This window comes from Palaemon carinicauda, chromosome 20, assembly GCF_036898095.1.
Source record: "Palaemon carinicauda isolate YSFRI2023 chromosome 20, ASM3689809v2, whole genome shotgun sequence".
In the NCBI taxonomy this organism is placed as follows: Eukaryota; Metazoa; Arthropoda; class Malacostraca; order Decapoda; family Palaemonidae; genus Palaemon; species Palaemon carinicauda.
In genome coordinates, this window is record NC_090744.1 from 25514239 (window position 1) to 25537958 (window position 23720).

The 23720-nt window shown below is 36.0% G+C and overlaps 2 protein-coding genes across 2 annotated transcripts; both read left to right on the forward strand.

Moving 5' to 3' along the window:
• Positions 1-1676: 1676 nt before the first annotated feature.
• LOC137659697 (uncharacterized) lies at positions 1677-2513 on the forward strand. The gene has a single exon (XM_068394518.1). It carries the CDS (start codon positions 1677-1679, stop codon positions 2511-2513), a length of 837 nt encoding a protein of 278 aa, XP_068250619.1.
• A 1261-nt stretch (positions 2514-3774) lies between these two features.
• On the forward strand, positions 3775-9507 carry LOC137659698 (uncharacterized). Its single transcript, XM_068394519.1, has one exon. It carries the CDS (start codon positions 4216-4218, stop codon positions 9505-9507), a length of 5292 nt encoding a protein of 1763 aa, XP_068250620.1. The 5' UTR covers positions 3775-4215.
• Positions 9508-23720: the final 14213 nt, after the last annotated feature.

Below are 23720 nucleotides of genomic sequence, written 5' to 3' on the forward strand. Positions count from 1 at the left end.
TTCTCTGCATCCCAGCCTTTTATTTGCTGCTGTTGTAAACAAGGCTGATACGAGAGCGTGCTGAGGCACACAGACGCTGCTGCAACCCACACACTGGGGGGGGGGGGGATGTTGGCATTAACGAGGGCTATAAACAAAGGGTCTAACGATGTGGAGATGCTGAAACCCACGCGAGAATTAATGCTCTCATTAACGAGGCCTTCGTCTGACGTGTTGTTTCCGTCAAGCTTATAACCTCTGGTCGGATGTGTCGGGAAGGATCAGAAAAATTTTCCCTTCTGGGTTTGCAATGTGTTTTGTTCCACTATTGTATGATTAGTGTACGCGGCCCGTCAAAAATAATGGCTAAATATTCAGATAGAAATGCACACACACAGTTTCAACCCTTTCCATCCCTTCCCTATCAACAGGGTATAGCTACTCCCTCTCTCCCAAAACCCGAGGTACGTGGAGAGACCGAGTATTCATACGTTGGGCAATGCCGTTTGTGAAAAGTCAATTATATAAATATGTAAATGTCTTAAATTTTCATCTTTATATTTTAAAGTATCTTAATTTTTTCACTTATCAATTTTTGTTCATTACTTTCGGAGTCTCCAAATATTTCTTTATCAAATTTTCACCACCATAGCCTTTACATTAAAGTGCAATTCCATCACTAACTATAGCCCTGAAGAAGGGCCACAAGTGACTCGAAACACGTTTCGACACCAAATAATAAATGGAGAAACTTAAATGCATCTTCCATATTCTGAAAATTATCCGTAAGAAGAGAAACTATCGTCGATTTTCTAAAGCCACCATGACATTGTCTATTCATATATATATATATATATTATATATATATATATATATATATATATATATATATATATATATATGTATATATTTGTATATATATGTATATATATGTATATATATAATATATATATATATATATATCCATATATATATAATATTTATATCTACTTATATCTATATACAGTATATCTCTCTCTCTCTCTCTCTCTCTCTCTCTCTTCTCTCTCTCTCTCTCTCTCCTCTCTCTCTCTCTCTCCATATATATATATATATATATATATATATATATATATATATATATATATATATATATATACACACAGATATACAGTATATAAATATGAAGTATTTACATTATTAAGATACATAAATATTGACAAGTGAAGAAAAGTAAAAAGACGGAGCATATGAGAGAGGAGAGAGAGAGAGAGAGAGAGAGAGGAGAGAGAGAGAGAGAGAGAGAGAGAGAGAGAGAGAGAGAGCAGTTTATGACCAAATAAATAAAAACTAAAAGTAAATTTTTCCTTAATAGCTGGAAGATGGGACAGACATTGGCTTTTCTGGACTTGCTATTGCACGTGTATATGCACTGTATATAGGTGTGCATGTGTTTGTTTGTTTGTTGTAAGTGAAAACGTGTCTGGAGTAAATATTTCTTGAAAACTATTGATTCAAAACAGTATTTCCGACCTTTCAAGATATTTGCTTAAAAATGAAATAAGAAAAATTGGATTATTTTTTCAAGTATCTTGAAATTTAAAATAAACACCAAGAAACCTTGTTACAGTTTTTTATATAAAATTTCTTGCTGGCTTCTATAAAACGAGTAGAGAACAGACGCTTTGAAAGCCACTAAGAAAACCCGCTTTTGTGAAATGGAACTCAAAAGCGGAGAAATGGAATGCAAGCAGAGTCGTCCAGTCGAAGACATTCTGGGAAAACCAAACGAAGAAATGGATCAAATTCCAAATTCTTCAAACTCCCTGGAAGATGTAAGGCGTGAGAAGGATGCGCTGGTTCGGATGCTGGTCGGCCAGAGGCAGGAAAAAGAAGCTATCGCTGCCCAGAAGGAAGAGCTGAAGACCAAAGTCCAAGAGCTGACTGAAAGGTGTGACCATCAAGAGGCCCAGCTGGAATGGCAAGATCTGGAAATCCTCCGTATGGACCGTCCTCTCGAGGTCCTTCATAGACAGTTGCTGATCTTCAAGAAGATGACGAAGGACCTGTCTTTGGCTATCATGGATCTGGATGAAGAGAAAGCCTCGCTAGAAGATCTTCTCGAATGGCGAAATTCCGAATGCCAGGATATGTCCTGTTTACTTCTGGAGCAGAATGAAGAACTGGTGGAACTGGAAAGGGAAACTGAGATCTGGCGTTTTGTAAGTCGAAGATGGCACCAAGAGAAGCTCCACTTGATTGGCTACATTGTCTGGCAGAAGCAGGAAATAGCAGAAAAGGATGACCTCATTCAATACCAACAAGAACAACAACAGATTATTTCAACGAAATGTAACCAGCAATTCTCAAAGTTACGAGAACTGAGAGAGGAGGTCCTCTGTCACAGCAAAGAGTGCCAGACTTTGAAAGATGATCTTTTGAAACAGAGTGGAACTCTGTGTGTTGTAACTAAACAGAATGAGGAGTTGCAAATGCAAGTAAATCTTTTGGATGAAAACACCGAGAGGTTGCAGAAGCTGGCTTTGGAAGAGTAGTTCACCTTAGGACCAAAAAAGGATTTCATAGTTTTCTATTGAGAATTTTAAGATTATGTTAAACTTTCTGTATAATATTGTAACCAAAAGGAAATAAAGTTTTGAGTGAATCTAAGTATCCTTTGTCCTTAATATAAAATATCTGATATCCTTTATTGTTTTATATGTCTAAACCTCTCAAGCAAAAGGCTAAACATAAATGATCTAAAAAAAAAAAATATTAAACTTTTAATTAGTTGACGTGAAGCTAAATCAGCCTTGCGAGCTACATCTGAAAAGAAACTTCTTTTTTTTCTTTTTTTTTTTTAATTTTTCAATCAAAACTATTTCCTTTCAAGAGACAGTTTCATAAATCTAGGGCTGAGTACAAGAAGGGCCAATGTCAAAAAATGGCCGATTGAAGATAAGACCACCACTAAACTAAAAAATTTCCTCTGTATTAGTGCTATAAGGGTTAATGTCGTCCGTGGGTTCAGTGAGCTACACTAAGCGCTCTATTCTAGCCAAAGTCAAGTAACAAATGAAAATATTCATGCTAGAAAGGCCAATGTCGAGATTGGCCCTTGTTATATTTATTTACTACAACCCTAGAGGGCCACGTGAGAGGCCAATGTCAACTTCAGCCTTTCTTGCACCAAACGATTTTAACAATTTATATGCGTACATAACTTTATAAATCGTTTCTGTTACTAACGTGGTTGCAAGCAATTACTATTTATTTAATATCAAAATCCGTAGTAATGTGCGTGATATCAGTGAATATATGTAAGAGTACATCAGACATTGTCAAGATGCAACATGAATGAACCTCTAGCCTAATACCTGAAAAAGGAAGTACAGCATGCCAAAAGATGTTTTTATCTACTTTTGGTATTACGCTCACGAGAGCTAGGATTATTACAGAGAAGATGCGACAGTCTGAAAGTGGCAATTTAGCACCAGATGGAAGAGAAAAACATGGGAAACCGAAGAAAATATCCCCCAAATCTGTAGAGATGATTAAGAAGCATATCAACCAGTTTCTGGCATGGAAACGTCATTATGCTAGAGCATACTCAGAAAGAAAATATTTGAATCCAGATCTCACAAAAGCTCAGATGTATCGATTCTACCAAAAATACTGCCATGAAAACAATTTAGCACCAGAAAAAGAACCAATGTAGAGAAAAGTCTTCAATGAAGAGTTCAATCTGTCCTTCCATCACCCATCCCAGGACACTTGTGAAAAATGTGATGCTTTTAAGGCATCCCTAATGTTGACTTTAGAAAGGTGTTTTCTGCTTATTCACTTGAAAGGAGTTTCCTTATAGTGTGTCTGAAATAGCACTACCATTTTCTTTTATAACTCATGTTCCAATGTTTTTTTTGTTAGTTTCTTGGTTATATATTTAATTCTGTTTCTCTTACTTGAAGTGTATATTGAAGTACAATTAATTTAGTATTTGATATTTACTAGTCATCATATTTATGAGTGTGAATTTTATAACTATTTTGCTTAATGTAAGTCTCATTATGTTTACTGAAGAGTTTAGTTGTTCTAATAAAATCAGAGGTTTTAAGAAAAACATGGTGTTTACTTCTAGCCCAAGGCTCTCCTTTTTCCATACCTTCCTGTACGATGTGGGCTTAAATAATCCCCCACATTTTGGTGCCCAGACCCGGGAACACTCCCTCTAAGAAAGTAAGTTGTGCAGTGAAGATAATGGAGAAGTTAAAGAAGACTAGGACTACATGTAGAGGGTGGGTGACAAGAGCTTCCAAGGCACTGAGTGACCTTTTGGAGTCTTCCACCACAACTATTAGTCAATTTGAGTATGCTATCAAGGAATACAACCAGAGACTAGCTAAGTTGGATGAAGTCCAAGAAGCATTAGAAATTGAGGTAGCTGAAGAAGAACTAGAACAACTTTTGGATGAAGCCCATGAGTTTAGAACAATAAGTGTGCAGCCTAGGATACAAGCTGAAGACCAGATAAGGAAGTTAGCAGCAGCAGCGTGTCCTGGTTCTAAAGCTGGCAGTATAAGTGGACAGTCCGATATCACCAATGTCAAGTTACCCAAGCTGGAGCTACCGAAGTTTAGTGGTGAAGTGACCCAATGGCAGTCCTTCTGGGATCAATATAATTCCCACATCGATGCAACAGACCTTCCAGTGATTAGTAAGTTCACTTATTTGCTGTCTTTGCTGGAGGGAGATGCCAGGAATGTAGTGAAGGGACTAGCTCATACCAGTGCTAATTACCAGGTTGCCTGCAAACTACTGAAGGAACGCTACCACAAGCCAGAAAGGATTATTTTTGCTCATGTCCAGGCATTGTTAAATGGTGAGGTCAACATTAATGTCAGCGGACCCAAGGGTGTGGCACAGCTGTGGAAATTAAGAGATGACATTCTAATACACATCCGCAGTTTGGAGGCGCTAGGCATCACAGGAAAACAATGTGAAGTGTTTCTTACACCTATCATCCTCTCCCGTTTGCCAAGTGAACTGCGGCTAGAGTGGGCCAGGGATGGTGATGGACATGAGAGTGATTTAGATTGGTTATTGACATTCTTAGACAAGGAAATTTCAAGATTAGAAAGGTTTGAAGCTTTTAAGGGAAAGAGTAGTATTGAAGTAAAGAAAATTGAAAATAAGAGTTCTAAAGACAAGGTGTATTCAGCCGCAGCCCTTCATGCTTCGTCCAAGCAAGAAAACACAATGTGCAGCTTCTGTGCCAAGAAGCACAAATCGGAAAACTGTTATGGTGTGCTAGAATTGAGTGGAAAGGAGCGAGGTGAAAAAATAAGAAGTTTAGGCCTATGTTTCAAGTGTTTGAAGAGTGGACACATGTCAAGAGACTGTAAAGCTCGTACAAGGTGTACAAAGTGTAACGGTGCCCATTCTACCTTAATGTGTGGCGTTAGGCTGGAAATGAACCTTAAGAAGGAGGAAAGTGAAGCAAAGGAAGGTGCTATTGGCAGTGACAAGCCTGGCGATGTGGCACTTCTAACAGGGCAAGGTGGTAACTGTACCATTTTACAAACTGCCAAAGTTCAGGTGAGTGGTAGTGATGGTACTGTTGTCACTGCTCAGGTAATGTTTGATAATGGTGCAGACAGGTCTTATATTAGTAGCAAATTTGTGAAGAAGTGTAAACCACAATGGATCACTAGTGCACCTATGCCATACTCTAGTTTTGGTGGTCATAGCAGTGGAAAAAATGAACACAGAAATGTTTATGAGTTAAAGTTGTGGGACTCTGACAAGAAAGTGGTACGTATTATTGCTGCGGAGATTCCCAGAATATGTCAACCCTTGGTTAGGCCTATTGTACCAGATTCAGTGCTTAACTCTTTCTCTCATGTTGTATTAGCTGATGATTACCACCATGATTCTCCCATTGAGATTGATATACTGATTGGTCTAGATTTCTACTGGACACTGATTTCTCCTGTAGATGCCTTCCAAATTAACCATGTCGTAGCCATGAAGTCTCTCTTTGGTTATGTCTTGAGTGGCAGGCTGTATAAAACCAATGACTCTTGTACCTACTCTGTACCACAATTATTGTGTATCTCCTCTGTTTCAGATTCAGATTTGTGTAATTTTTGGGATTTGGAAACTGTAGGGGTTAAGCCTAGGGAATTTGTTGAAAGTTATAGTGAAACCAAAGTTTTCAAAGAATTTGAGAGTACTGTGAAGTTTGTGAATGGTCGCTATGAGGTTGCACTGCCATGGAAGGATGATTCTGCTAAGGAAAGGCTTTTAAATAATGTTGTCATAGCCCATAAAAGGTTAGGTAGGCTAATGGTTAAGTTAGAACACGATAAGGAGCTTAAGAAAGAATATCAAAAAGTGTTTGATAGTTATGAGTCAGATCACATAATAGAAGAGGTACCAAGGCAGGAAATTTCAGGAGTGAATCCTGTGTACTATATGCCTCATCGTCCAGTAGTTAAATTAAGTAGTTCAAGTACTAAGATAAGACCTGTGTTTGATGCCTCTGCCTCTTGTTACAATGGTGTATCATTGAATGACTGTTTGTCCTCAGGCCCATCACTCAACCCTGACTTGGTTGAGGTACTCATTCGTTTTCGTCGTTGGCCCATTGCTGTTACAGCTGATATAAGAAAGGCCTTTTTGCAAATTAGTGTACAAGAGAAAGACAGAGATGTTCATAGATTTTTGTGGCCAAGAGATGATGGTACAATACGGCACATGAGATTCACACGTGTACCCTTTGGTAACACAGCGAGCCCATTTCTGTTAAATGCCACAATCAAACATCATTTGGATAAGTATCCCCCAAATAGTGTAGTGCAAGATTTGAAGGCTAACATGTATACAGACAATTGGTTGAGTGGTGCGGATTCTGCTGTAGAAGCAGCTGATAAATTTTGTGAAGCCCGTAGCATTTTAGCTGATGCTAGTATGGACCTTACAAAACTTGTATCAAATAGTTTGCTAATTACTTCTCAGTTATGTGACAAGGTACCCTTTATAAATTCTGATGAACCCAATACTGTATTAGGCCTGAAGTGGTGTAACTCACTGGACAGTTTCTCCTTTGATGGCATAAACTCAGATTCCTTTGTAGAAGTAGTCTGTACTAAGCGAAGTATCCTTAGTGTGATAGCCAAGATTTTTGACCCTTTAGGGTTAATCAGTCCATATGTTATGTATGGCAAGATACTTTTTCAGGAACTCTGGAAACTGGGTTTGACTTGGGATCAAGAAATGCCATCAGAGTTGAAGCTAAAGTTTCAAAGATGGCTCCTTAGTAGTGAGCATTTTAAGAATTATCAGATAGATAGATGTTATTTTTCACCAAAGGCCTGGGGGAAGCTTAGTCATATGGAACTACATGGGTTTGGTGATGCCTCTGAAAAGGGCTATGGGGCTTGTGTGTACCTGCGAGTGCCTGTGGAGAACGGCTCATACAAGGTGTCATTAGTGTCCTCTAAGTCAAGAGTTGCTCCCATAAAGACAATTACATTGCCGAGGTTAGAACTCATGGGATGTCTTTTGTGTTCACGATTAGTCAACTTTGTGAAGAATACCCTTAACCTAGATAACTGTGTTAGAGTTAGGTGTTGGACAGATTCTACCATTGCTCTGTCATGGATTCAAAGAGATGTTAGTAAGAAGGACCTATTTGTAGCTAATCGGGTAAAGGAAATCCGAGAGTTAACACCTCCCAGTTGCTGGCAACATTGTGTAAGTAAGGACAATCCAGCTGACCTGATAACACGAGGTCTGTTGGCAGACAAGCTTGTGGATAGTACTATGTGGCTCTATGGGCCTAGTATGTTAAAAGAATCCCAATACCAGGAAAGGGAAGGTAACCCAGTTAAGTATAAAGATGAAATAGGCATAGAAAGTACTGCTGTCTGTCTTAATGTACAAGGCATGCCAGACAACCCGTTGATAGATTTAGATCGATACAGTAAATTAAGCAAGGTGTTGAGAGTTACAGCTTATGTCTTAAGATTTATCATAAATTGTAGAAATAGTAATAACAAAGTGGCAGGCCCTCTCATTACTGAAGAGATCGATTTTGCTAAGTTGAAGTTGATTTACTGCATCCAAAGAGAAATGTTTTCTGCAGAAATAAAGGTACTTTTGGGTAAAAAGGCTATCCCTCAATGGTCTAAATTAAGAAATCTTGACCCCTTTCTAGATGATAAAGGCTTAATAAGAATTAGGGGACGTCTTGAGTTTTCTAACTTGGAATATGACACTAAACATCCTGTTATAATTCCAAAGGGTCAATTGGCTAAACTGTTGATCAGATTTCAGCACAGGTTTTTAAAGCATGCAGGTGTGGATACCGTAATTTCATCCCTACGAAATAACTTTTGGATTATAGGAATGAGGAGATTAGCTAAGACAGTAATAAAGGAATGTTTAAGTTGCCGTTGGCATGATTCAAAACCTTGTAGTCAGCCTGTGGCTCCATTACCTAAAGAAAGAATAAGGGCTTCTCCACCCTTTGATGTCACAGGCTTAGATTATGCAGGCCCCCTCTTTTGTGCTGATTGTCCTAGTAAGAAATTTTATGTATTGTTGTTCACTTGTGGTGTTGTAAGAGCTGTACACCTAGAGCTTACAGAATCTTTATCCTTGCCTGACTGCTTATTGGCTATAAGAAGATTTGTTGCCAGGAGAAGTTTACCTAGTGTTATATATTCAGATAATGCAAAGACTTTTGTAGCTGCTAGGTATGAAGTACAAAGGCTGTATGGCCACTTGGCTCCCAAATGGAACTTTATTGCCCCTCGTGCTCCCTGGTGGGGGGGCTGGTGGGAGAGACTCATTAGGTCAGTTAAGCTTGCCTTGAGAAAGACACTGAATCTGAACTATGTAAGTAAGAGTGAATTAGAAACTATACTAGTAGAAATAGAGTCCTGTATTAATTCCAGACCATTGACCTATGTGAGTGATGAACTTGATTCCATTCATTATCTCACTCCATCACATTTTATCCTAGGAAGAGCCCCACATTGTAAATCCTTAATAAATGTTGAGCCATGTAAGGTGACTTCCAGGGACTTGAATGAAAGAGAAGTTTTAAGAAACAAGAACCTAGAACATTTTTGGAAAATTTGGAGTAACAATTATATAACCAATTTGCCTCAAGTTGTTAAAGGATTCAATAAAAAATGTGATTTGTCTAAGGGTGACCTTGTGTTGATAAAGGAGGATAACCTTCCTAGATTGAAGTGGCCTCTTGGGGTTATTGTAAATGTTTTTAAAGGTAGAGATGGACTTGTAAGAAGTGTAAGGCTCAAAACTAAAAAGGGAGAAATGACTAGACCCATTCAAAGATTGTATAATCTTGAAGTAGGTAGATCTGAAGATTTGATTACTACTGATGCATCCTGTGATGATTTTGAGAGAGATGTATGTGATAATCCTCAAATGCCTATCCATACTGTTAGTGATGAGGATGTATTTCCAAAGTCTAAGTCTGGTAGAGTAATTAAGCCTCCTACTAAGTTAGATTTATAATAGTCACTGTAAGTCATGCAGTTGTGCATGTCAAGCAAAGCTTAATGTGTTTATTTTGTAAAACTACATTACTAATTTTTGTGTGTTTTTCTGCCATGTATAATTTAGATAAGGTCTAAGTTGTGCTCTTTAATAGGTGGCTTCGTCCCCTATTGCCGGGAGGATGTTGACTTTAGAAAGGTGTTTTCTGCTTATTCACTTGAAAGGAGTTTCCTTATAGTGTGTCTGAAATAGCACTACCATTTTCTTTTATAACTCATGTTCCAATGTTTTTTTTGTTAGTTTCTTGGTTATATATTTAATTCTGTTTCTCTTACTTGAAGTGTATATTGAAGTACAATTAATTTAGTATTTGATATTTACTAGTCATCATATTTATGAGTGTGAATTTTATAACTATTTTGCTTAATGTAAGTCTCATTATGTTTACTGAAGAGTTTAGTTGTTCTAATAAAATCAGAGGTTTTAAGAAAAACATGGTGTTTACTTCTAGCCCAAGGCTCTCCTTTTTCCATACCTTCCTGTACGATGTGGGCTTAAATAATCCCCCACACCTAATGACTGCTAATGAGGATGATAAAAACTGCATTGAAGGAGAGAAATCAGAACATCATGAATTAGCAGAGATGGCTTACAATGAAAAGAGAGCTGATAAAGAGTTTGTTCTTAAAAACAAAGGAATTGTTACTGCATCCTTTGACATCCAGAAAATATTTCCTGGTCCACTGTTGCAGACAGGAATAGTTTACTACACAAGACAGCTTGCTGTTTATAACTTAACCATTTTTGAAACAAGTGTGGATGGAAATAAAGCACACTGCATGAAGTGGGATGAAACGATTGCAAAAAGAGGTGGTCAAGAAATAGGTTAATGTGTAATGAAATGGTTGCATGGCCTCTCAGATGACATTAAGGACATTCGACTATATATAGTGACTTTTGAGATGGCCAATATATTTATTTGCAGCCATGCTTATGCATGTTTCCAGGAGTAAGGGAATGAAAATAACGCATTCTTTCTTAAAACCTGGCCATACACACATGGAAGCAGACACAGTACATGCTTTGATAGAAAAATATAGAAAATCAGCTACAAACATTGAGGTGCCACGGGACTAGAGCACAACATTCATAGCAATCCAGAGAAAAAATAAGTTACAAGGGACTAAAATGCAAACAGAAGATTTCATTAATTTTAAAAGTTTGTATATGTCTGCTGGCCCCCTGGTGAATCACCATAAATATAATAATGGACAACAAGTAAATGGGATGAAAATTAAGAAGAAGGAATGCAAGCAAAATTAAATTGGCCAGATTATGTGCTGGACATCCTTTTTTCAAAATCTTGCACGGCAGCATTTAGATTTAAGAAAAAAGGAAAAAGGAAGACCACCCATTTGGATTCTCCCACAGCTTGAACAGGGACCAAGGAAAATTCCACTCAGAAAGTTGAAGGACTTGATTTCTGCAGGAAGCAAACATTTTACAGAAGCCTGCAGGCGGCAGAAGATGCTTCAGATTATGCTTATTTATATAATGAACCCAATATGTGAGTGTTATGGCGGATGACACAATTACTATGGATCATTACTTTTCTATTGGAACTCAACATGTCAAAAACTAATCAGATTTTTTCCCTAAATTTGATTAATCTACTCGTGTTTGTAAATTAATCACTATTTTTTTTTCACTTTTCTTTAGCCATTGATTTAGGATGTTACTCAACATGCTAAAAAATGTTTCAATTTTTGTTTAGTGAATTTGATCAATCTACTTGTGTTTGTAAATTAATCAATGTAATTTTTTTTCACTTTTCTTTAGCCATTGATTTAGGATGTTTTTTTTTTTTTTTCATTTATTATAGATATTGTAATGTGTAATAGCTACTAGAAGGATATAGATTAACTTCAAAATGTTTGAAATACTTTTTTCCAATAATGCAAATTTTTTTTACACAATTTGCAGGCAATAAATTTTTCAAAGTTTGGTCTAATATATTTTTTTCTTCAAAATGAAAAACAATAATGCAATGCCTTGGTCTGTAAATAACAGTTTAAAAGACAAGCAGTCTAAACAAAAAAGAGCTTTCGTTTGCTGTAATTGCCTGATTTTTGATATAGGAAGCAATCTTTCAAATGCGTTTTTCTCAAAACATGGTTTTATGACATTGGCCCTTCTTGTACTCAGCCCTAGAAATATAGGTCGAGCACAGAAAAGAGAAATTTCTCCTCTTGCGAATCAATTCTATCAGACAAAGTTGGAACAGGGTTTTCAAGTTATCATAGGATATAGAAATATGGGGGATTGAAAGCACAGGTTACTAATAGAACCAAAGTTAAACTATATAGAATATGTGTAAGAGTAACTCTTCTCTCTTTTTTATCCTCCGCAATTTTTGTATCATTTAGAATTTACCTGCCAAACATAAAGTTGTTTTCTCTCTCTCTCTCTCTCTCTCTCTCTCTCTCTCTCTCTCTCTCTCTCTCTCTCTCTCTCTCAGGACAGAGAAAATGTTCTCACTCATGCGCATACAGAATCTCAAACAAACTTCTCTTGGTAAACTCTCTCTCTCTCTCTCTCTCTCTCTCTCTCTCTCTCTCTCTCTCTCTCTCTCTTCTCTCTCTCTCTCAGGACAGAGAGAATGTTCTTACTCTTGCACTTACAAAATCACTTTCGGACAAAATCTCTCTCTCTCTCAGGACAGAGAGAATGTCCTCATTCATGCACTTACAGAATCACTTTCAGACAAACCATCTTTGGTAAACTCTCTCTCTCTCTCTCTCTCTCTCTCTCTCTCTCTCTCTCTCTCTCTCTCTCTCTCTCCTCTCTCTCTCTCTCTCTCTCAGGACAGAGAAAATGTTCTCACTCATGCACTTACAGAATCTCAGACAAACTTCTGGTAAATTCTCTCTCTCTCTCTCTCTCTCTCTCTCTCTCTCTCTCTCTCTCTCTCTCTCTCTCAGGATAGAGAATGTTCTCACTCATGCACTTACAGAATCATTTTCAGACAAAGTATCTTTGGTAAAATCTCTCTCTCTCTCTCTCTCTCTCTCTCTCTCTCTCTCTCTCTCTCTCTCTTAAGACAGAGAAAGAGAAAGGTGAAAGTTTGTTCTATTCTAATATTGTGCGACGCATCTTCAGTGTTTATTTCTGATCGTTATTTACGTTTACATTTTGACATGAAATTTTTGAAGATTCATTTTGAAATACGAGGTGTCAAGGACCGAGTTCACCTTTGAGACAAGTTGAGAAAAAGTATACGGTATAGAAAGGAGTGAAGCTGCAGAGGAAAAAGATGAAATTTTCCTTCTTTTTTATAATTCGCGAAGATTCTTCATTGTATATTTCCGATCATTATTTACGTTTACATTTAACGGGAATAGTTCGGTCTTCAATCTAGTTTTGGCCTTTGAAGAAAAGATCGGTGAAGTGTCTCCGAGATCCAGGTGTTTCTATTGCAGGAAGTCTTCAGGATGACTTCAGGATGATAATCCTTTTCTTTTCTATTTTTGGGGTTTGAATTTTTTTGCTTTATGCATCTCGTGCCATATGGTTTCCCCGGTCTCTGAATTCGGCCATATGGCCCAAATACTATAAATCAAGCAATGAATCCAAGCATAACAACCAATTATATGTAACTGCAAAAACAGGAGCCAATCGGTATAGATCCAGAAGCGGTCTCCAATCGGAATGAAGATCAGATTCTCAGTCTCCGGCATTTGAAAGGAACTGATTGAAGACTTCCTTCTATGCCTGAATGGTGAACATCTCCTTCGAGACAACGTTATGAAATTATTTTAATGCTCATATAATTCTATCTTTTTAACATATTGAGAAAATAATGTTATTATTATAATCCAAAGTAATACTTGTTTCCAAAAATTATCTTGAGAAGTAAAATGAATGCTATATTTTACTTAAATTTACATAATACTTTCCTATCGGTTTTTCTCGAAAATAAATTCTAGTTAAGTCTGCAGTTTCCGTCTTTGTCTTCACGGTCTCCGCTGCCCGGGTAAGTATTACTTTTGAATCTCTTCTCTCCTCCTATCTTTCTTGCTCATTGGCAGACAGGTCACCTCTCCAGGGTTTCCCTGGAGTTGCCCGGGGGCTGTGGCACGGCTGGGACGCCCTCCTCAAGGGTCTCCTGACGGAGCCATGGTCGCAAAGGCGCCACGGACGTGGCATAAAGTCCCTCTTCGGGGATCGACTCGGAGGGGCCCGGGGACCACCTTTCCGTCGGCCAAGATGACCTCTTGCTGGGCCTTCTCGAAGTGGGGGCTCTCCTCTGGGCTTTGCTTGGAGTCGAGAAGCCTACCTTCGAGGTTTCCCGGGGAACAGGAGGTCTTCCTTCCTCTCTTTCTCTCTCTCTGAATCCTCTTCTTCTTCTTCTTCTAAAGGGCCTTGCGGAGACCAAGTAGTTTTTTTGGCTTGTCATCATATCATTATCATCATAATAATAATCATCTTCATCATCATCATCATAAAATAATCACCATCATCATCATCATTATAGTAATAATCATCTTCATTTTCATCGTCATCATAATAATCATCATTATCATCCTAATAATAATCATCATCATCCTAATAATAATCATCTTCATCATCATAATAATAATCATCTTCATCATCATCCTAATAATAATCATCATCATCATAAAAATAATCATCATCATCACAATAATCCTGATCATCATAATAATAATAATCTTCATCATCATCATCATAATAATCATCATCAACATCATCATAATAATCATGATCATCATCATCATCATCATAACAATAATAATAATAATCATCATCATCATCATAATAATAATCATGATCATGATCATCATCATCATAATAATCATGTTCATCATCATCATCATAATAATAATCATCATCATAATAATAATCATGTTTATCATCATCATCATCATCATCATAATAATCATCATCATCATCATCCTCATCATCATAATAATCATTATCATAATAATAATAATCATCATCATCATCTTCATTATCATAATCATCACCATCATAATAATAATCATAATCATTATCATAATCGTTAATGTCATCATTATCATAATCATCATCATCATAATCTTCATCGTACTGATCATCATCATAATCATGATCATCATAATCATTATTTTATCATCATCATGAACATGATAATCATCATCCTCATAATAAAAATAATTATCATCATTATAAACATAATAATCATCATCATCACAATCATCATCATCCTCATGATAATAATAATAATAATAACAATAATAACAATAATAATATTAACCATAATCATCATTATCAACATTATAATGATCATCATCATCACCATCATAATAAGAATAATAATGATAATGAGTAAGCAGGGCGAAGAGGAGCGCTCAAATCCGGGTTTGATAATGATGGAAGTGATAGAGCCGCCCTTTGAAAGACGGAAGACTATAGGAGTTGGGGAAAACAAGAACATTTAAGAAGACAAAAAAGAACTTTGTTCATTACTCGATGTTGTCACTTGCTGAGAGGGAAAAGTTACAAAGGAAATAAAAACTATATGTAGCTTTATAGACTAAAGTGAATATAATTAAAGTACACATATTAATTCACTTTCATCTTTCAATAATATCCTGGATTGATCTATATCTGGAATTCAAAATTTTGGTCTTTGCTCGCAATATTTTCTTATAATAATATATACATTTTATTTTGTGGAAGACACTTTTGAAAATCCCTTAGAAATATTTGGTGCTGTTTTGGTTTGCGATTTCCTTTATGGTTTGATCTCGGAAATTATTCTTTTGCTTTCGTATGCCATCTCAATATTTTCAATAAGTAAAAAACAAAAACAAGAATACTAGAAAATCTAATGGTTCTTGCTTCGCTCGTGAAAAAATCAAAACATCAACCTCTGTATGGACTGGCAAACGGTAATGTTGACCTCTGCACGATCACATCAATGATTGATTATTATTTCTTAGATAATTATTCCTGGTATATATTTTTTCTTAGAAAATCTAATGGTTCTTCCTTCGCCATGTTGCACGAGTTTGAGATCACATACCAAAACAGCACTGACTATTTTCATGTGATTATCTACTACAACAACAACAACAACAACAACAACAGCAACAACAACAACAACAATAACAACTTCAACAACAACAAGGATAATAATAATAAATACAGCGCTTAAAATTTCCTTTCCTGTATTTTGTAATCCCTATTACAGTACAAGTGCCTTAGAGACAAACTTGTAACACCAGTGAGGCGTCATGCTTTTCTCGACTCGCTTGGAATCTGGCCATTACTAAAGAAATGAGGAATTGTCGAGTCATTCTCTATAGACCAGTTGGCTGGAAAGTTCCGTCTTCAATCAAACGCCTCATGTGTGTATGTAGTATGTAGGGGTAGAGGTAACAATAAGTACTTATCAGTCCAATGTGTACGCACTGGGCATTTAAAAATGTTTGCACAGAAAAAAAACACCACTTTAATATTCAATTTTTGTCTTATACTAACCCTTCACCCTCTTGCTTGAGGGTACACTCAAGCACACTATGCTAACTTATTTCTCTTCCTCTCGTTTTTTTAAAGTTTTTATAGTTTATATAGGAAATATTTAATTTAATGGTGTTACTCCTCTTGAAATAATCTATATTTCGTTTTTCCTTTCCTCACTGGGTTATTTTCCCTGTTGGAGACTCTGGACTTTTCCAACTCTCTCTCAGGACAGAGAAAAGGTTCTCACTCATGCACTTACAGAATCTCAGACAAACTTCACTTGGTAAATTCTCTCTCTCTCTCTCTCTCTCTCTCTCTCTCTCTCAGGACAGAGAGAATGTCCTCATTCATGCACTTACAGAATCACTTTCAGACAAACTATCTTTGGTAAACTCTCTCTCTCTCTCTCTCTCTCTCTCTCTCTCAGGACAGAGAGAATGTTCTCACTCATGCACTTACAGAGAATCACTTTCAGACAAACTTCTCTTGGTAAATTCTCTCTCTCTCTCTCTCTCTCTCTCTCTCTCTCTCTCTCTCCATCGAAACATGATAAAAACTGGACGGTATCATTTGAGATTTGAATGAAATCATAGAGATTAAATCGTAATCCTGCGTTCACATTGATATCAATCAGGTTGTCTTCCAGCTCAGTAATGTTATCATAAAATCTACTGTAGCCTCCAATTCCCGCCAGTCTTTCTTTCATCATTAATAGGATCGTGTTGAGATTTAGCCGAGTGAATAATGTAATTAACAAGCGAGTGAATGATTTTGGTCTCCTGCAGCAACCAAAGTGGTCGAATAATTCACATCAAATAAATCCCGAAGTAAAAATGTCATAGGTTTGTTGCTACAAAATTTCCATGAGATAAATACTACGTAGAGAATTAAAATTGACATTTTGAAAGAATCAGATATCTGAATATCATTCATTCATTAAAATTACCATCATTTCAGTCTTCACAGAATATACAAGTTCTTCAAGCAGCTGTATATGGAACCTGACAGACACACATATACAAATACGTACATTGGTTCATATGGGTGTTTGTGAATACATAAATAGATAAATAATTAGATATGTATTTCTCAGCAAGTGTTTACGGAGGTTTTACTTCCCGCAAGTCTTCTTATTTACCCCCAGCCCCCCCCCAAAAAAAAAAAATGTGGAAGATCAGGGTCATTCCATGACCGACCAGGTGCGAACAAATGCTATTTCCTTATTTCCTCTCCTCACTGGGCTATTTTCCCTGTTGGAGCCCTTGGGATTACATTATCTTGCCTTTCCAACTAGGGTTGTAACTTTGCAAGTAATAATAAGTAATAATTTAGCCACGTAGCCATATAGGCTTTGAAGGAAACCTAGGCAATAGTCTTTTCTTCACTCCGTCTTTGACTGTTGTGTGGAGAGTCAATCAACAGTAAGACATCTGCCATCTTTAATTCAACATTGAGATCATTAATGAATGAACTTCCCTTCTGAAGCACCCTGATGACCAAACTAGCCTGTTGTGGGAAAATACTAATTTTATGACTAGGAAAACAAAGAGTAAAATAGTAAGTCCCAAATTCAAACTCAGTAGAAAGTCTCAAATTCAAATCCAGTAGAAAGTCTCAAATTCAAATCCAGTAGAAAGTCTCAAATTCAAACCCAGCAGAAAGTCTCAAATTTAAACCCAGTAGAAAGTCCCAAATTCAAAGCCAGTAGAAAGTCTCAAATTCAAAGCCAGTAGAAAGTCCTAAATTTAAACCCATTAGAAAGTCTCAAATTTATAGTCAGTAGAAAGTCTCAAATTCAAACCCAGTAGAAAGTCCCAAATTTAAACCCAGTAGAAATTTCTACCTTAAAACCCAGTAGAAAGTCGCAGAGTTAAACCCAGTAGAAAGTCTAAAATTTAAACCCATTAGAAATTCCCAAATTCAAACCCAGTAGAAAGCCCTAACTTAAAACCCAAGCTGTGAACGTACTAATGATGAAGTCTGATTCTTTCTTAGTTAGGGAATTCCTAACTAAGTCGGAACAAATCACTCAAAAGTAGCATATATTTCTCAACCTGTTTTTTTTTTTTTTTTTTTTTTTTTTAAGCAACAAGGGTCTCACAAGTCAATTATGTTCTTTGGCATCTATCTGAACACTTGCAACCTTTGGAATATATATGCAGCAAGCTGAAAATCATCCTCTCGACATTCATTTTTCATGAGGCACTTGACATTTCGTACAATTTGACTGAAGACAAATATTCCTATACGGTCCTAAGGGAGTCACTTTCAATTCTGTATGACCCAGTACAGTACTTTCGGAAATAATGCTTAAAAAGATAGAAATGCTTATATATATATATATATATATATGTATATATATATATATATATATATATTTATACACACACATGTGTGTGTTTGTGTAAATATATATATATATATATATATAGTATATATATATATATATATATTTATATATATATATTTACATATATATATATATATATATATGTTACAGTTAATTAAAAAAAATATGATTAATATTATACAAACGTTCGACAAAGAATATGCATATATATATATATATATAATAAATATACATCTATATAATATATATATATTTATTATATATATATATATATATTATATATATATATATATAATATATATATATAATAAATATACATCTATATATATATATATATATATGTGTGTGTGTGTGTGTGTGTGTGTATGAAAAATATAATACGAACCGTTTATATTACACGTGTGGTGCCCTACGCATGTATGTAATTCAATACTATACCGCATACTACAGTATGTACGCACAATATATATATATATATATATATATGTATATATACATGAAAGGTCTATAAGTATATGTATGTATGCATGTAAACATCCGGACTATTACACCAATAAACCATTGTCTTTCGGACGAGCCTGTTTCAGCACACCAAGGACTTTACATAGCTTCTGCCATTGACAACATCTGACTCGGGAAACAAATGGAAGCACTGACTAATTATACTGTGGTGTTGAACCCATCCACTCGAATGGCAATTAGAATCCTAATATCCGTTTGTGTACTGACACGACCTATATGCATGCTGACTTTGTTTGGTTTGACGTAAGGAATGTCAGAAAAGATATAAGCAACCCTTCCTCCCCCCCTCTCTCTCTCTCTCTCTCTCTCTCTCTCTCTCTCTTAGGACTGAGAAAATGTTCTCATTCATGCACTTACAGAATCCCTTTCAGACAAAGTATCTTTGGTAAAATCTCTCTCTCTCTCTCTCTCTCTCTCTCTCTCTCTCAGGACAGAGAGAATGTTCTCACTCATGCACTTACAGAATCACTTTCAGACGAAGTATCTTTGGTAAAATCTCTCTCTCTCTCTCTCTCTCTCTCTCTCTCTCAGGACAGAGAAAATGTTCTCACTCATGCACTAACAGAATCACTTTCAGACAAAGTATCTTTGGTAAAATCTCTCTCTCTCTCTCTCTCTCTCTCTCTCTCTCAGGACAGAGAGAATGTTCTCACTCATGCACTTACAGAATCACTTTCAGACGAAGTATCTTTGGTAAAATCTCTCTCTCTCTCTCTCTCTCTCTCTCTCTCTCTCAGGAGAGAAAATGTTCTCACTCATGCACTTACAAAATCTAAGACAAACTTATCTTGGTAAACTCTCTCTCTCTCTCTCTCTCTCTCTCTCTCAGGAGAGAAAATGTTCTCACTCATGCACTAACAGAATCACTTTCAGACAAAGTATCTTTGGTAAAATCTCTCTCTCTCTCTCTCTCTCTCTCTCTCTCTCTCAGGACAGAGAAAATGTTCTCACTCATGCACTAACAGAATCACTTTCAGACAAAGTATCTTTGGTAAAATCTCTCTCTCTCTCTCTCTCTCTCTCTCTCAGGACAGAGAAAATGTTCTCACTCATGCACTTACAAAATCTCAGACAAACTTATCTTGGTAAACTCTCTCTCTCTCTCTCTCTCTCTCTCTCTCTCTCTCTCAGGAGAGAAAATGTTCTCACTCATGCACTAACAGAATCACTTTCAGACAAAGTATCTTTGGTAAAATCTCTCTCTCTCTCTCTCTCTCTCTCTCTCTCAGGACAGAGAAAATGTTCTCACTCATGCACTTACAAAATCTCAGACAAACTTATCTTGGTAAACTCTCTCTCTCTCTCTCTCTCTCTCTCTCTCTCTCTCAGGAGAGAAAATGTTCTCACTCATGCACTAACAGAATCACTTTCAGACAAAGTATCTTTGGTAAAATCTCTCTCTCTCTCTCTCTCTCTCTCTCAGGACAGAGAAAATGTTCTTACTCATGCACTTACAAAATCTCAGACAAACTTATCTTGGTAAACTCTCTCTCTCTCTCTCTCTCTCTCTCTCTCTCTCTCAGGAGAGAAAATGTTCTCACTCATGCACTAACAGAATCACTTTCAGACAAAGTATCTTTGGTAAAATCTCTCTCTCTCTCTCTCTCTCTCTCTCTCCTCTCAGGAGAGAAAATGTTCTCACTCATGCACTAACAGAATCACTTTCAGACAAAGTATCTTTGGTAAAATCTCTCTCTCTCTCTCTCTCTCTCTCTCTCTCAGGACAGAGAAAATGTTCTCACTCATGCACTAACAGAATCACTTTCAGACAAAGTATCTTTGGTAAAATCTCTCTCTCTCTCTCTCTCTCTCTCTCTCTCAGGACAAAGAAAATGTTCTCACTCATGCACTAACAGAATCACTTTCAGACAAAGTATCTTTGATAAACACACACATATATATACATAGCATATATACATATACATATATATGTTATATGTATATATATGTATGTATATATATGTATGTATACATATATACATACATATATTTACACGCATTTATTTTAACTGTAAAGTAAATTTACGTATTTTTCATGAATGAATTTCAACTACATATAAAACTAGTGGATATAATACCAAAGAAATTCACATTGTGGTTGATATATATAGTGTGCATATATATATATATATATATATACATACTTGTGTGTTGTATGTGTAGATGTTTTCGATTTATAAACGACTAAGATAGCTATTAACTTCATATATATATATATATATATGTGTGTGTGTGTGTGTTACATGCATGTCTGTATATATATATATATATATATATGTTACATGCATGTATGTACACACACACACACACACACCCACACACACACACATATATATATATATATATATATTTAAACACGTCCATTATAAACGTCAAGTAAAATTATATTTGTTGTTGACATGTGATTCTGATCACTTTTCACGTGACTTTATGAAGACTAAATTTGTTGGATGATGGAAATACAGTTTAATATCAAAGCTACTTCGATGAAAGTTTTGATAAAGAAATATTTGGATATTCAGAAACTAACTTATAAATATTGATAATTGAAAACATTAAAAATCTTTGAAATAAAAAAAAAATTAAATTTATTTTGAAAGACAAGAATTGTCAAGGACCGAGTTCACCTCAGAGACAAGTTGAGAAAAGTTCTGCTGATCAGAAACCGTGACCTAATATAGAAAGGAGAGAAGCTGAGGAAGAGAAAGATGAAAGTTTGTTCTATTCTAATATTTTGCGACGCATCTTCAGTGTTTATTTCTGATCATTATTTACGTTTACATTTTGACATGAAATTTTGATGATTCATTTTGAAATACGAGGTGTCAAGGACCGAGTTCACCTTTGAGACAAGTTGATAAAAAGTGTACGGTATAGAAAGTAGTGAAGCTGCAGAGGAAAAAGATGAAATTTTCCTTCTTTTTTATAATTCGCGAAGATTCTTCATTGTATATTTCCTATCATTATTTACGTTTAGATTTAATGGGAATAGTTTGGTCTTCAATCAAGTTTTGGCCTTTGAAGAAAAGATCGGTGACGTGTCTCAAAGATCCAGGTGTTTCTATTGCAGGAAGTCTTCAGGATGACTTCAGGATGATAATCCTTTTCTTTTCTATTTTTGGGGTTTGAAGTTTTTTGTTTTATGCATCTCGTGCCAAATGGCTTCCCACTTCCCTGAATTCGGCTGTATGGCCAAAATACTATAACTCAAGCTATGAATCTAAGCATAACAACCAAATTATATGTAACTGCAAAAACAGGAGCCAATCGGTATAGATCCAGAAGCAGTCTCCAATCGGAATGAAGATCAGATTCTAAGAGTCTCCGGCATTTGAAAGGAACTGATTGAAGACTTCGTTCTAGGCCTGAATGGTGAACATCTCCTTCGAAACAACGTTATGAAATTATTCTAATGCTCATATAATTCTATCTTTTCAACATATTGAGAAAATAATGTTATAATTAAAATCCAAAGTAATACTTGTTTCCAAAAATGATCATGAGAAGTAAAATGAATGCTATATTTTACTCAAATTTACATAATACTTTCCTATCGATTTTTCTCGAAAATAAATTCTAGTCAAGTCTGCAGTTTCCGTCTTTGTCTTCACGGTCTCTGCTGCCCGGGTAAGTATTACTTTTGAATCTCTTCTCTCCTCCTATCTTTCTTGCTCATTGGCAGACAGGTCACCTCTCCAGGGTTTCCTGGAGTTGCCCGGGGGCTGTGGCACGGCTGGGACGCCCTCCTCAAGGGTCTCCTGACGGAGCCATGGTCGCAAAGGTGCCACGGACGTGGCATAAAGTCCCTCTTCGGGGATCGACTCGGAGGGGCCCGGGGACCACCTTTCCGTCGGCCAAGAGGACCTCTTGCTGGGTCTTCTCGAAGTGGGGGCTCTCCTCTGGGCTTTGCTTGGAGTCGAGAAGCCTACCTTCGAGGTTTCCCGGGGAACAGGAGGTCTTCCTTCTCCTCTTTCTCTCTCTCTGAATTCTCTTCTTCTTCTTCTTCTAAAGGGCTTTGCGGAGACCAAGTAGTTTTTTTGGCTTGTCATCATATCATCATCATCATCACCATCATCATTTTCATCATCATTATAATAATAATAATAATCACCATCATCATCATTATCATAATAATCATCATCATCATAATAATAATCATCTTCATCATCATCATCATCATCATAATAATCATCATCATCATCATCATCATCATCGTCATAAAAATCATCATCATCATCATCACAATAATCATGATCATCATCATAATCAGGTTCATCATCATAATCATAATAATAATCATCTTCATCATCATCATCATAATAATAATCATGTTCATCATCTTCATCATCATAATAATAATAATCATCATCATCATCATCATAATAATTATCATCATAATAATAAATATCATCATCGTCATCATCATCATCATAATAATTTTAATTATCTTCATCATCATCATCATAATAATCATGTTCATCATCATTATCATAATAATAATCATCTTTATCATCATCATAATAATAACCTTCATCATCACAATAATAATCATAATCATGATCATAATCGTTGTCATCCTTATCATAATCATCATCATCATAATAATCATCATCGTGATGATCATGATCATAATAATCATGATCACCATCATCATCATCATCATTATAATAATAATAATCATGATAATCATAATCATTATTTTATCATCATCATGAAAATGATAATCATCATCATACTCATAATAAAAATAATAATTATCATCATTATCAACATAATAATCATCATCATCACAATCATCATCATCCTCATAATAATAATAATAACAATAATAATA

What these genes read in the sequence shown, in the direction of transcription:
- LOC137659697 (XM_068394518.1), top strand. Translation starts at nt 1,677, where the DNA reads ATGGAACTCAAAAGCGGAGAAATGGAATGCAAGCAGAGTCGTCCAGTC.
- LOC137659698 (XM_068394519.1), top strand. Translation starts at nt 4,216, where the DNA reads ATGGAGAAGTTAAAGAAGACTAGGACTACATGTAGAGGGTGGGTGACA.